General features: G+C 38.2%; 1 protein-coding gene across 1 annotated transcript; it reads left to right on the top strand.

Moving 5' to 3' along the window:
• On the top strand, positions 423 to 5,085 carry LOC109711857 (20 kDa chaperonin, chloroplastic-like). The gene is made up of 6 exons (XM_020235171.1): positions 423 to 584; positions 742 to 944; positions 1,973 to 2,152; positions 2,838 to 2,993; positions 3,192 to 3,269; positions 4,716 to 5,085. Exons 2-6 carry the CDS (start codon positions 750 to 752, stop codon positions 4,887 to 4,889), a joined length of 783 nt encoding a protein of 260 aa, XP_020090760.1. The 5' UTR covers positions 423 to 584; positions 742 to 749; the 3' UTR covers positions 4,890 to 5,085.

Genomic DNA, 14,982 nt, shown 5'->3' with positions numbered 1-14,982 from the left:
TTAGGTTTAGAAGGCTGTTTCTTATATTATTTTTTATTTTTGAATTTGAAATGTTAACCTTTTTATTACTATTTTAAATAACTGTACTAAGAATCTCCTTCAATTTCTTGTAATGTTATAATCAATCTTTACTTGTAACTAAATGCTTATGGGCTTTTTCTTCAAACAAAAAAAAAAAAAAGAAACAAAAAAGAAAAACCTAACCAATTTTCTAGGTTGTTTACCGTCTGCCTCACAACGAGTTGCGGCTACACTCTAGAACCGGAATACAACGTTCTGGAACCCTCTGAAATGACCAATCAAGTGACGCCCGTTCACTGTTCTTCAGGAACTTCTCAACTCACCCAAATTCTTTAAAGTTTCAAATTTTTAAACTTAAGTTAAACAACTTCGTCCTCTCCTTCAGTACCGATTTTTTCTAACTAAACTAAACCTCGGGAACATCGGAAAGCCGAGCTCTGCGATAAAGCGGAGGCTGCTTCTCCCCTCTTCCTCCGCTCCGCTCCGCTCCGCTTAGGGTTTATCCTCTCCTCTTCTCTTCTCCGAAGCTCGTGAAGAATCTTCGAGAATAAATTCTCTCTCAGGTATTCAAACTCTACCAGTTCTTCAAATTTCCTGTTTTTGGCGTGTTTTTTGGCATTCGAATTCGTAGATTCTTCACCTTTGGATCTTTTATCGCATAAAATCGGATAAATACCTAACTTTTGATCTCATTGTCGGTGTTGAATGGTATCATACAAGGTGCATAAATGGCGTCGTTGCAGCTCGGTAGCTCCGGAGCGGCGGCGGCGGCGGCGAAGAGGGGATTGCCTTCGTTTGATGGCCTCCGCCTCTCTCCGTCAGCGCTGATGGCTTCGTCTCCGCTCGGAGTTTGCGGCGTGGGGCTCGACAAGAGGTGCTTCAGGGGACTCGTCGTCAAAGCCGCCACAGTTGTAGCTCCCAAGGTATATTTACCCCTTCTATGTTCGCATAAGCAATAGTGTTAAGATCCTGGGTTTGGGTTGTTCTTAAGTATCTTATTTTGCTGCAGATTTAGTTGGTAATGCCTTTTGGATTGGCATTATACTTGCTATACATGTGTCGCAGAGAAAGTCACTATATGCTGATTGAAATGGAAATATTTTGCTTCAGATTTAGTTGGTAATGCCTTTTGGATTGGCATTATACTTGCTATACATGTGTCGCAGAGAAAGTCACTATATGCTGATTGAAATGGAAATCTATTTGGCTACATGTAGACTATGAAAGAGGTCTGAAAGATATATGTTTGGTATGTCAATTTCTTAATCTTCCTACCACCTTGTTAGTTTTATAAATATGTTCTCAGTCCGCTGGAGCTCGTATGTGGATTGTTGTAGGTACATTTAACAAATTACAGAAAGTTAATGTGGTATTTTAGTTGTGGGCGGACGACCCTCAGATGAAAATTTTTATCAGTCAACTATGTGTTAGATTATTAATAGCTTTTAAGTGCAAAGTGCAATTTAAGCCCCATTTCTTTCCTCATAATTGTTATGCACTACCAAATGTTATTGTCAAGAAGAGTCATCATGATATTGAGTGATACATCCCATCTTGTCTTGTTCGATCGGTGCAATTGAACTGAAGCATTATTTGCTTATGCGTCTAGTTATTCTATTGTAGGCTGAAAATGCCTGTTGTCGCATGTATTAGGAAAGAGAGAGTGCTTACATTGTCTTAGCTAGATCACATCTATTCAGCATGCACGGTTGTGCTTCTGTTTTTTTCTTTCATTACTCCCTTTACCTCGATTATTTTTCCACAGCTAGTTTCTGCTATGTCCTATTTTAGGTTTCTTTGTAATCAAGAGTTGGTTCGTTATACGAAAGCTGAGTTGATAATGCTGTTCCCTGTTGACATCATTTGCCCTACACTGGAATTGAGTTCTATTAAGCAAAGTACAAAGTTTTATCATGAATTAGCTCTTACGATGCTTTTCACAAATTTGCAGTATACTTCCATCAAGCCTTTGGGGGATAGGGTACTAGTGAAGATTAAATCCTCTGATGAGAAAACCACAGGAGGAATATTGCTTCCGACGACAGCTCAGACTAAACCGCAAGGAGGTGAAGTAGTTGCCGTTGGAGAGGGAAGAACTGTAGGCAAGAACAAAGTAGGAATCAGTGTTCAGGTATACTATTCTATTTTCTACTATCATGTTGGTTTGCATGTATGATTATCCTCTGGTTAATTACAAATTTAGTCTTTGATCTTGAGCTGGGCATTAATTTCGTTCTCACAGTTTTAACTGTGACTGTTAACTCCACGAACTTTGATTCCAATTTCAGTTTTAAAATCCGAGTTTAAATTTTGCCCTTCAAGTTTGATATCAATTTTAATTTACACCCTAAAATCTGACCTATTTTTCTGTTTTGTCCTCAGTTTCAATTTTAACAATCGAATAATGGTGCTAATATGGCACTCATTCAACTGCTAGACTGAAGGACTTAAAATTGCTTGCTGTAGTTGCTAAAATGGGAAGTTTTCGTTTTCTCGTCTGGCTTTCAATACCTGTGCATTACCATTTACCAGACTACAAGGTTGTTGGTAGTTGGTTCAACACTGGCGTATTAGTAGTTGAAATGCCTCATTGCTGCTTATTTCTAGCAAGCATAAGGTATTGGTGTCTCATGTTTGGTTGTTATTGCCCAACTAGTTTTATGTCAACTGAATCTTGTTAGAAAATGAATTTAGCCTTTTACTCGAATAGCCATTGTGGCTATTTAATGCTGCTTCATACTGCAATTTCTATGTAGTGTGCTTTTCATGATGAATATATGGTGAAGCGAAATATTGTGACTATTTTGTGGTTGCAGACTGGAGCTCAAGTTGTGTATTCCAAGTATGCTGGTACGGAGTTGGAATTCAATGGCTCCAAGCATCTTATATTAAAGGAGGATGACATAGTGGGTATACTTGAGACTGACGATGTGAAAGATCTAAAGCCCCTCAATGATCGTGTTCTAATTAAGGTTCGTTCCTGTGGAGGTGGTTTTTCATCTTTATATGTTTGCTATGCTTCCCTTTTTCAAATGATATAATGACTAAACGAACCTTAGCTTTCCAATTTATTCATTATTATATTTATTTGTTTGCCTATTAAGAATTTGTTATTTTACTTCTTATATAACATTTCATTACACATTTTTTATGCTTTCCCTTTATATCAGGTTGCAGAAGCTGAGGAAAAAACTGCTGGTGGTTTGCTTCTCACTGAGGCAGCCAAGGAAAAGCCTTCCACGGGGACTGTAAGTAAACTTTGTTTTCCATTATATTTTGTTGGGGTGAATTGCGCTAGTAGTCCCTGAACTTCTTGTCGATTTTCACTTCCAATCCTCAATTTTTAAGTCGGATATTACAACCCTGAACATTTAGAAGTGCTTCATTTCAGTCCTTGTCATCATCTGCATAATTATAAGAAAAGTGTACCAGGTTCGTCAGCACATCCGTCTACACCAATTCACGGCTTTCCATACATCTTGTACCTTTCTATCCAACTAAATTTTTTAGCAGTGAAAAGACTAACTAAATGGGTGGTGCAGACTAAAGTAGGAGAAGGTATCAAGTTCAATGGACACAGGCCGGATATATTAGTAAACGAGGTGAATGTAGTAATTTTATCTCGAACCGAGATGAGGACCGAAACTATTAAGAAACCTACCAAAACTTTGATGTATTGAATGCGCAATTAAAAGTAGAGATGTTAGTGGACCGGATCGGTCTGGATAGTTAATATACTGATCCCATACCCTAAAAAGAAATGGGTAGGAAAAAAAAAACTTACCCAGTCAACTTCAGGTTCCGTTTGCGTCTGGGTACTTAAGTTTATTAATGTATTCATCGGGCTCATTTGAGCAAGTGTGGGTAGTGACTCTCCGTGTTTAAGATTGGATACGAATCGGGTCTAGATCCGATATGGGTATTTGTATGCGTATCCATGACATAAAACACATTTATTACCTGATAAGTTCCAACAAAAGTACTAAATTTGTAATTGTTACATATGCATTAATTATTCTAAAACACATACAAACTCTAAACACATACAATTACACAATAAGTAAAACTATATTGATAAGTCTAAACACATATAACATAATTACATAAAACACATATAACTAGTTAAATAGCATACACCATAAGTCCAAAGCACATAAACCTACTACAATGTAGTTAAAACACACAATAAGTCTGAAACATTATAGTGAAAAAAATAAGTATCAAGTTTTTCAATTTTTTCATCTTTGCTTCAACTTTTGATGGTCGGGTTCGAGTCCAAATATGAAAGCTATTCCGGACCCTACCAACCAAAGGATCGGCCCGGATCCAAGTTGGGTATGGGTATATGGTATCTGGATCCATACCCAAAGCTTCAATGGGTAATTTTCTTTTCTATATACTTCCCACTCTTAATTTGGTCCGGATCAGATCTAGGTATGGTCCGGGGCTGATGCGGGATATTGAATATTTTCGACATCTCTAATTAAAAGTCTGAGGGCTGTAGTGAAACTTGACTGAAAGCTGGGGAACCGGCTGCTTACTCTATTATTTTTCTTTCTGACTTGCTATAAGCAAGCTCGGTAGATACAAATATGGCTACATGAGTTTGAACTGAAGTTTACAAGCTTCGGGTGTAGGTTTAAGATGACCCCAGAAGCGTACTATCCTTTGCTGATTTATTTAATTGAAAACAGGTGATAGCGGTCGGGCCTGGTCCTTTGGATGAGGAAGGCAACAGGAAACCTTTGACAGTCACTCCAGGAAGCACGGTTCTGTACTCCAAGTATGCTGGAAATGAGTTCAAGGGCGCAGATGGCTCGGAGTATATCGCTTTGAGGGCATCTGATGTAATGGCTGTTCTTTCTTGAGCCTTTCTTCGGAGTCGGATTTATAGGGTAGGGTTTTTGTGCGAGCGCTCAAAAATTGGCAAGCATGTATAAAGGAAATACTTGTTTAGTGAAGTCTGAAGCTTTACTGAATGTTGTTCTGGCTGTTGTAGTTGGTTTCATGAGCAATGCATAAACAAATATTTTGCTGATATCAAGTCGCTTAGGTCTTTGGTGATACTAGTTTTTTTTTTTCTTATATATATAGGTCATCTGATATATTATTGATAGTATATGAATAGTACTTAATTTATTGACTTTTCTATTTTTGTATTATTATTATTTCACTAACTCCACTAAATTTTAGGCATTCAAAACCAAAAGTATTCCAGTCATACATATAGATAGATCGAGTGTATTCTATCTCGTCGGAGGTAGACTCTCGGTGAGTTCACAACACTTCGGCTGAATGTGCAATGGCATCTTCTTTAAAATAAATAAATAAAATATTGCTTGGTTTTTGTTTTTATGGTTAAACATATACCACGGGATGTATAGGTTGTGAAGTGTGCCAACCACTGGTGTATTTTATTTAGAACTAGCAAGTTACTCATGCAATACACAAATTTAAATTCAAAATTTTGTATTTATTTTTGTAGAGATTGATATGTGAACTCATTATATATCACATAATTATTATTTAAAAAAGATTTTAAATAAATTTAGATTAATTGAATATAACCTGTAGAATACATTGGAAGTATTCAATTATACCTTGTGTAGAAGCAACTCACGCTAACTTTACCATCCCTAGAGCAAGTGGCAAAGGGCTTCGTGGTTGGTACCTGCGACCCAAATTCGAATCCTAGTTGATTCACATTTTCAGCTAAGTTTATTTCTAAATAGAATAAACAAAGCGGGTAGCATGCTACCTATCTCTAAAAAAAAAAACTTTTTCAAAAGTGATCGCTGCCGGATCGTAGAGACTGATTCATGTATTCTCAAATTGTGGATAAAGATCTTCTAACGTTCGAAATTCACGGTAAATCTAACTCTATGAACAAGGTAGCAGAGACGAAGCCAGGATTCAATCAAGAGGGAGGCCAACATATGTACAAATAAAAATTTTAGCAGATAAATAATATTTTAAGTACTCAAATTTTTAATAAAAAAAGTTAGCGATTCGATATTAATGTTAAAAAATATTAAATTTATTTCTTTAACTTATACTCGCTTAACTTCTAATTATCTTATTTGCATTATTTTATTCAAATAATTTAAGAATTTTACTAAATCTAACAGTAATTTAGTTAGAATTTAACTTTTTCTAATTTTTGTTAGTAAAATAATAACAACCAATAACTAATATCTAGCAGAGTTATTAAATTTAGCATATTATTCAATTTAGTTAAATAAGTTAGCTCATTAAAAATAATTAGAAAGTTAGGAATATATAAATAAAATATTTAAGTTGAAAGGATTTATTTCAAAATGCAGTATAATTAAAAGGTTCTTAGTATATTTTTATCTATAAAATACATAAAAAGAGAGAGAGCTCTATACTAGCACTAAAAATATTTTACAAGATAGGCCTATATATTTTAAAAATTAACTAAAAATTTATAAACTACAAAAGTACTATAAAATAAATATTGAAAAGTTAAGAGGTGCCATGACCCCTTTGGGTCTATTAATGGCTCCGTCCCTGCAAGATAGGTTTATAGTCTATTGTTCAAAATCCTCTAAAAGCACTATATGAATTTTCTCTCTCTTAAGATGGTACACGAATTTTCATAAATTTTTACGTACTTCGTGTATTTTCACCTGCATATTTATGCCCCTATATTTATAAAGGCTCCCAATATTCTAAAAGATAACTAAAAGATTAGTTTAATTTTTTTAGATATTATCTCTATATTTTTTAATATTGTAATTTTGAGAGAATAGCCTTTATTTAATTATGAGGGGTCCCAACATCCTAAAAGATAAATAGCAAATTAGTCCGAATTAGTTATGGTTGTTATTCTAAGATGACTAGAAGATATCTTCTTATCATTTTTGCACATTCTATTTGACGAAATGCCAATATAACTATTAGAATATTTTTTTACTCAAACCATTAGCATTTTATTATGAACTTTATAAAGCACTATAAAATATAAAATAAATATAATAATGTGAAAAGCATTAAAATTTAAGTATGTATTAAAAGAGAGTAAATCCTAAAGGGATGAAGAGTTAAAAGAGAGTAAATGCCAAATTGTAAAAGTTAAAATTGTTGAAAAATTATGATAGATAATTGAAAGAATTTTAATAAAATTAGAGGCTATATTTTTTAATTTCATATTCGACTAAGTTATGTTAAAGGGAGGTGAAGTGTTAAAAGAGAATAAATAAGACATAGTAAAAACTAGTTATATTTAGGTAAAATGTATTAAAACAATAAATACATGAGTAAGTTACGCTAAAAGAAAGGTGAAGAGTTAAAAATATCAAATTGTAAAACATAATTGTGAATTATTAATTTAAAATACATTTAATTATAAGTATTAAGATAAGTTGGAAGCATTAAATGGAATCAATTAACTTATATAAATCCCCAATATTTTGTACTATGTGTCAAGTTCTTCTTTACCCTCACTAGCGTGTGATCCTTCTCCTTTCATTCATTGTCAAGTTCTTCTTTACCATCACTAGCGTGTGATCCTTCTTCGTTCATTCACCAAACTTTCAATATACATCTAAACAGTATCACTACCAAATCTTCAATTTAGTACATTTAAATGGTCTCATTATTATCTACAATGCTAACATCTCTATCTCCAATTATTCATCATGATCTTTTTCCTTTCCTCTACCAGACTTTCAATTAATGCATCCATACAATTTGCTACCATCTACAATCCTCACTTTCTTATCTCCAATTAATTTTAGGGAAAACTTCAAATACCACCCCTATAGTTTCGCACTTTTTCACTTTAGTACCCTGTGGTTTAAAGTGTATCAATTTAGTATCCTGTGGTTTCGCCCTTTCTCACCTTAATACTCTATGGTTTAAAGTACATCAATTTAGTACTCTGTGGTTTCATTTTTCTCTTTTCGTCGGCTCCTTTGTTAATATTTCGTTAAATTATATACAAAAAATTTCAGATACCCTACCTAGATTTATCGAATATTTATTTTAGTACCCTTTAGCTTTAACTTTGTTACTGATATTTTTTTTTTTCATCCGTTAATATTTTGTTAAATTATATACAAAAAACTTCAGATACCCTACTTAGGCTTATCGAATATTCAATTTAATACCCTTTAGTTTTAACTTTATCACTGATTTAACGAAAAAAATTAATGAAATAGATAATAAAAAGAGAAAAATGAAAACACATGGTACTAACTTGATACACTTTAAACCATAGGGTACTAAAGTGAGAAAGTGCGAAACCACGGGGGCTATAACTTGATACACTTTAAAACACAGAATACTAAAGTGAGAAAGTGTGAAGCCACGGGAGGGTATTTGAAGTTTACCCTTAATTTTATTTTATATGAATCCCTAATATTTTTTGTCATGTGGCAAGTTTTCCTTCACCCTTATTAGCTGTGACCCTTCCCTTCCCATTCATCAAACTTTTAATATACATCTAAACAATTCCACTATGAAACTTTCAATTAGTACATTTAAATGGTCCCATTATTATTTACAATCCTATTCTTTCTATCTCCAATTATTCATCATAATTCTTTTCCTTCCCCCCACCAGACTTTCAATTAATGCATCTATACAGCCTGTGCCATCTAAAATCTTCACTTTCTTATTCCCAATTAATTCATCAATTTTTTATCTCTCATCTTTTTCTATACACCGTTGCCTCCTTCCCTCCCTTCCTCTTTCTCTCTCACTAATGCACGCCTACTTCACCCCTCCCACGGTTGAAGGGATCGTCGTCGCCGTCACTATCACTGTTCCGAGAGAAGACATCATCATGCTCATCCCCGCCGCCAACAGTAAGGGACCTTTGGTGGGTGTAGCATTGAGATACATAAGAAAATGTTTGATATTCTTTTATTATTAATTACTTCTACAATTTTTATCTGCTACGAAATGCGGATCTCTTCACTATGTAAATTAAAAGTTTAATAATTTCAAAATTTTTTAGTTGTTTCTAGCGCAGACGACAAAGATGTTATTAATGATTGGCATTCAGAGTGTCAAACTCAAAATCTAGTTATTAATGGAAACACAATAACAAAAAATAGAAAGAGATTGAAGTTATCAAATAAAAGAAGTGAGATATAGAAGTTGAAATACAATATTTATTTTTCATCACATAATAGAACTTAAAACACATCAAAATTTAATACATATTATTTATAAACCAAATTAATTTATAATTAATGAATTAAAATTTAGTAAATCATTGCTTCCAAAATTATATACACGTACAAGCAACCCATGCAATATATAGGATTAATTATAACTATAAATTTATTATTTTTAATTTAAGATAATTTAAAATTTTAATAATTATTTTTATTTTTTTATTTTAGTTTCTAATATTTAGATGATCTCAAAACTATATTATTTGGTTATATATTCATTCCTTAGCTTAAAATATCCGAATTATTTTATAAAATTTGTTGATTTCAAAAAAAGTTATTTTGTAAGGATGCATTAATTGCATGGTTTAATATCAAGTAAGCGTGTATTGCATGGAATTATCACATCAATATTTTTGTCTTATTTGATGTCAAAATTTTCGTTTTATATAAATTGTCTTAAAAAACAATAATGTAACTTTAGATTAACTTTAGTTTTTCTTTTCCCTGCAACGACAAAATAATACGTATATATAACATAATAATTTATTATCTTTGGGCTATAATTTATTAAATTTTTATCCAATTATTGGATATTAGCGCTATTAAAAGTGTACACTATTTGTTCATGCATCCATCTTTATTTATTAGGTTTGAGTTGGAGTTGCATGAGAAATGAAGCATCAAATTCTAATTCATAGCACTATATATTAGAGACAACTAAATCACTATATATAAATAGAAATTGACACTCTACTATGTCAAGCACAAATACACTTTTACATATAGAAGAGGTTGTGAATAGTCCAACGGAAAGTGTCCAAATAGAGAATCTTGATCAAGATATAGCTCCTTTTCAAGGTTGGACCAAGATATTCTCGATGTTGGACCAAGCTATTCTCAAGATTGGACCAAAGTCATCATAGGATTATTTATATGATTAAATAATATTAAAATCTTCGGCCTCTCTGTCACGCCCCGGGGTCCCTTTCGGTTTAAGAGATAGCGGAAAAGCGTCTGAAATTTTTTTTTTTTTTTTGCAAACCTGACCCCAGAGTATGTCAGATCCGCCACAAATATAGGAGATCCACTATTCACACGGACAGAGTCTCCCCTGTATTTGCACGGCGTCGCACAAGTACAAGAATACAACCAGAATACAACCAGGATACAACCACAACTAGATGAATATAAAGATCACTATACATTCATACATTCACCATTCACATCACAGTTTTACATTCAATGTTTAAACAGAAATCCATGAAAAAAATCCTTTTGAAAACTGTTTCCTACATGGAAACCTTTATTCTTTAAAAACGCTACCACGAGGGGTAGAAAACCTTTTATTNCCTCGAACCTACCAGCTCGACAACCTCGAGACTAAATCTCGTATACCCCGCGCTCGTACGTGCCTACGATTTTATGGTCATCCTATGGTCAACCTAACCAATGGTTCAGTTTCATTTACTTTTCAAAACAACGTGTGAATGATGTTGTGGTTGTAACTTGCTCTGATACCACTTTAATATGTCACGCCCTGGGGTCCCTTTAGGTTAAAAACACTGCGAAAAATTTTTTTTTTTTTTTTTTGAAAACCTAACCCCAGGGAATGCCAGATCTGCCACAAATACATGGAATCCACTGTTCACACGGACAGAGTCTCCCCTGTATTTGCACGGCGTCGCACAAGTACAAGAAGTAACCCAGGTACAACCACAACCAAATGAATATGTAAACGACTATGCAATCATTCATTCACCATTCACATTACAGTTTTACGTTCAATGTTTAAACAGAAATCTATGAAAAAATCCTTTTGAAAATTGTTTCCTACACGGAAACCTTTATTCTTTAAAAACGCTACCACGAGGGGTAGAAAACCTTTTATTACATTCATGAAAATTCACATATTCAAATGTAATAAAAATACTGAACTAGGTAAACTATCTAAACTACGTCAATAGAATAGTAAGGGTAGGAACTAGACCAATAACCTAGGTCGGAAGCTCTATCGACCGCTATGTACGTATCTCACGTCTCGTCTCAACCCTCACCGCCCGCGATACCTGAAAAATAGTGGGGGAGGTGAGAACATGTAAACATGTCTCTCCTCCTAGTAGGTACCGCAAGCCGATAAAGGCGAGGAGTACTCACCGGATCAGGAAGAGATAAACAACAATATGGGTAAGTGGAAATATAGCAGCAACAACAATAAACGAAAGGGATATGTAAGGTAATGAGCAGATAAACCGAATACAGTAGCAATAAACTGAAAGAAAGTAAGAACTAGACTGAATAACGGCTACCGCTACTGTAACTGAAATCGAAAGCATACAAGAATATCTACTATAATAGCAAGACAACTATAAAGTAAGAACTGTAAGTATGCATGCAACGACTGCTACTATAGACATATGCGTCAACTAACGATAACCTCAAAAGTACCCAATCTCGCTGCCCTATTGGTCCGAAGACCTCAGGCTCATGCCACACTGCTCAACCTGTATTTGACCCTCGCAATGAAGCCCCTGGGTTAGAAGCATAGTACCTGACCCTCGCAATGAAGCCCTTGGGTCAGAAGCATATACCCTCGCAATAAAGCCCCTGGGTTCACGGGTTGGCATTCCAACCACTTTTCCGGAAAAGAACACCCTCTTGCGGTGGATCAGACTGCTGGTGTTCGTGAAATGCGTACCTGTAGTGGCGATCAATGTAGTATGCTCAAAGATCTTCCATCGCAACAGCCGACAATCCAGCCCCTCAGGGCACATCGACCGTATAGGTCATAAGCTATCAAAAATAGGGAACGCCCAACCAAATCACAGATATAGTAACAGATAAGTCAAACTCTACTTCTAAGCATGATATCGACATGGAAATAACTGAGTAGAGGAGTCAGATATAAATGGTAGGTCAAGTTCAATATATACTCTGCAATAATAACAACAGAAGAGTAAGGGTAAGGAAACTCGTATAGGTCATCAACTGTAAGAAAGCATAGAACTGACCACTCAGGTCAACTAGATGGAACATCACATCCCCCTCTCAAACATACGCAAATACTGCTCAATGAACCACAAGGACTGACCACTCAGATCAACTGGATGGAACGACTCACATCCTCTCAACTGTATGCAAGTACTGACTAATCAAAATCAACTGGATGGAACAAATCAACATTCTACCAAAAGTATGTAGATACGATCAATTAGGTCCAACTACTATAATAAGCAAAATCGATCAACAATCATCTGAATATATAACTAGAATACATTGGCCACTACCGACCAATCCGACCCCTCAGGGACACCGACGCTCAAAAGGTTCATCAAACGACCAAACATCAAGGAACCGACGCGACTAGGTCACCTGATTCACAAGAAAATCACTGAAATCGCGCTCTACTCTAAACATGGAATACAGGATATGCAGAATAGCTAAGTAGAGCACAAGGAAATATGGTATCACATAAACAAATAGACTACTACTCCTACGCATGATACAAGGCCATTGGAAACGTCTGAGTAGAGTATAATCAAACAGTGAGGTGGTTAATGTAAACAATGAGGTTTCAAAGCTCAACATATAACATATGCATGGATAATAACAAATAGAGCAAGGGTAAGAAATCATCACCAAGCGTGCACCACTGTAGCCCAAACGTCGAATCGAAGTAGCGCCACGAACTGTGAGGGAGTCGCGTTTGTCTCCTGACTGCAAAAGAATGTCAACGGACCTATAGAGGTCACCGGTTAGTATCTAACCCCCAACTAATAACCACCAGTTATCCACACAACCGCAACAAACCCACGAGATCGTTTTCCAGTGCCGACTGTCATAACTTGCCGGAAGTCGCGAAAGTGTCTTATTTCGAATCGGGAACCCACAATCGTCACACCGTCATCACCGAACCCCCCAGGGATGAACGGGGGGGTGCCATCAAACAAGGCTTAGCGCTACTACAAGGAGACAAACGACGTCGGAAGAAATCCGAACGAAACCGCTTCTTCGGCGAATTTCGCCCGCAAAAACGCACCGAATCGACTCCTCGATTTCCGCCAAAGGCTAAGGGATCATGAACAATCAGTCCAGAAGGTCACCTACACCCACACACTGCATTGCCACAAACAGTTAGGCCACAAGGTGTACAAAAGCATAAAAGCCCCCTCAAATTACATAAAATCCTTCAATTTTATGTGATTTGAGCGATCAAGTGGCCTCGTTCACACGCAAACCGACGGGACTTCCAAGGTCCGCCGATGACACGTACTTTGATAGGTCTCGGCGTACGGAGGTCGTGCTCAAGATCCGGAGCACAGCCCACTGCTTGGGAAGCGCGGGACAACCCGAAGGTTTCGGCGAACAGCGCGCAGTCAAGGGAGATCGCGACCGAACAAGGACTAACCGGACACTGCTGATCAAAATAAGGTGAGCACGGTGTCAGGCACGACCAGGCGTCACCGTGCTCACCCTACGGGCATCGCACAGGCTCAGATCGGGGCCAGAAAAGCACCGCACAATCACAGACAACAGCCAAAAGGGTCCGCGTAGGGTCGACCAACGGCAAAAACAGCAGACGGGCCCTTCCCGACGAAACCAAGGTGAGCACCGATGATCAGCACTGCCAGGATCATCAATGCTCCCTTACGTAGAGATCGGGGAGGCTCGAGAAGCTCGAACAGTAAAACCATCCTAACCTAAGCCGCTATTTCAGGCTTGGCGCGAGCAAGCTTGCTCTGGCCCCGCTTCCGGCGGCAGCTACGCGCGCGGAGGGCCAGGGATGGTGTGCGGGGGAGGTGAGGAAGTGAGGTGCTCACCTCAGACCAGGTGGCTGGAAGCGGCGGCGGCGGCGCTGGAAGGGAACAAGCAGCCCGTACGGCTAGGCACGGGTTCGCGGGCACCTGCGGCCACGCGGCGCCGAGCGGGCTCCGAGACGCGAGGAGGGTTGCAGGAGGGCCGGAAGGGACCTCGGGTGCGGCCCCAAAGCGGCGGTTGCATGGGTGGAGTCGCACGATCTGCCATCGGCCCCGAGCGGGCAGGGCGGCTGCGGGCTTGGCGCCGACGGCGGCGGCCGGCGGCACTCTGGGGCGGCTCGGGCGCGGCGGCCGGCGGCCCTGACGTTCGGGAAGGTGTTACGGGAGTCCGCCAGGCGGCGGCAAAAGCGAGGAAGAGGTCGCACGGCTGCTCTCGGCTAGGCTGCGCCCAAGTCGGCTGCAGCTGCAGTGGAAAGCAGCGCGCCGCTCGCCCGCGATGGCGGCGCTCGGCGGGGATGCTCGCGCGGAGCACGGGGCGACCCTGGCGAGGGTCTGAAGGTGCTGGCAGTCTCGGGCTTCTCACAACCCGAAAGGAAAAAGAGAGAAAAGAGAGGGAGAGGGGAGGATCAAGGTGCCTCCGGCGGCTGTTGGCCGCCGACTGGCTAAGTCGGCGGCGGCCTGGGCGTACGCAGCAGGGCGGGAAGTGGGGTGAAGGTGGCTGGGGATGCGACTAGGGCTAAGTTAGGGATACATAGCTCCAAACCTAAAGAGCTATAAATACTATAAGTGTAACTTTGCAAATAAGTCCACCCAACTCAGTATTTATTACTGAGTCCTTCGCAGCGCGTGTAATAACTCGCGGACACCCCTCCACAGTGCGATCCCCAACGCGAAACGTAGCATAAATATCGCGACTTTTGCAAATTACCGTTTTGCCATTACAGAACCCTCCTCGACAAACGCGACAATCTCCACGACCGTCGCGTCAAATTTGCGAACGGATTGCCACCAGGCGATCAAGCATGACGGAGGCCAACAAAGCTACGATTTTCGTTTCACCA

The sequence above is a fragment of the Ananas comosus genome, linkage group 6, assembly GCF_001540865.1.
Source record: "Ananas comosus cultivar F153 linkage group 6, ASM154086v1, whole genome shotgun sequence".
NCBI classification, from domain to species: Eukaryota; Viridiplantae; Streptophyta; class Magnoliopsida; order Poales; family Bromeliaceae; genus Ananas; species Ananas comosus.
This window is presented reverse-complemented; position numbering and strand designations above follow the sequence as displayed.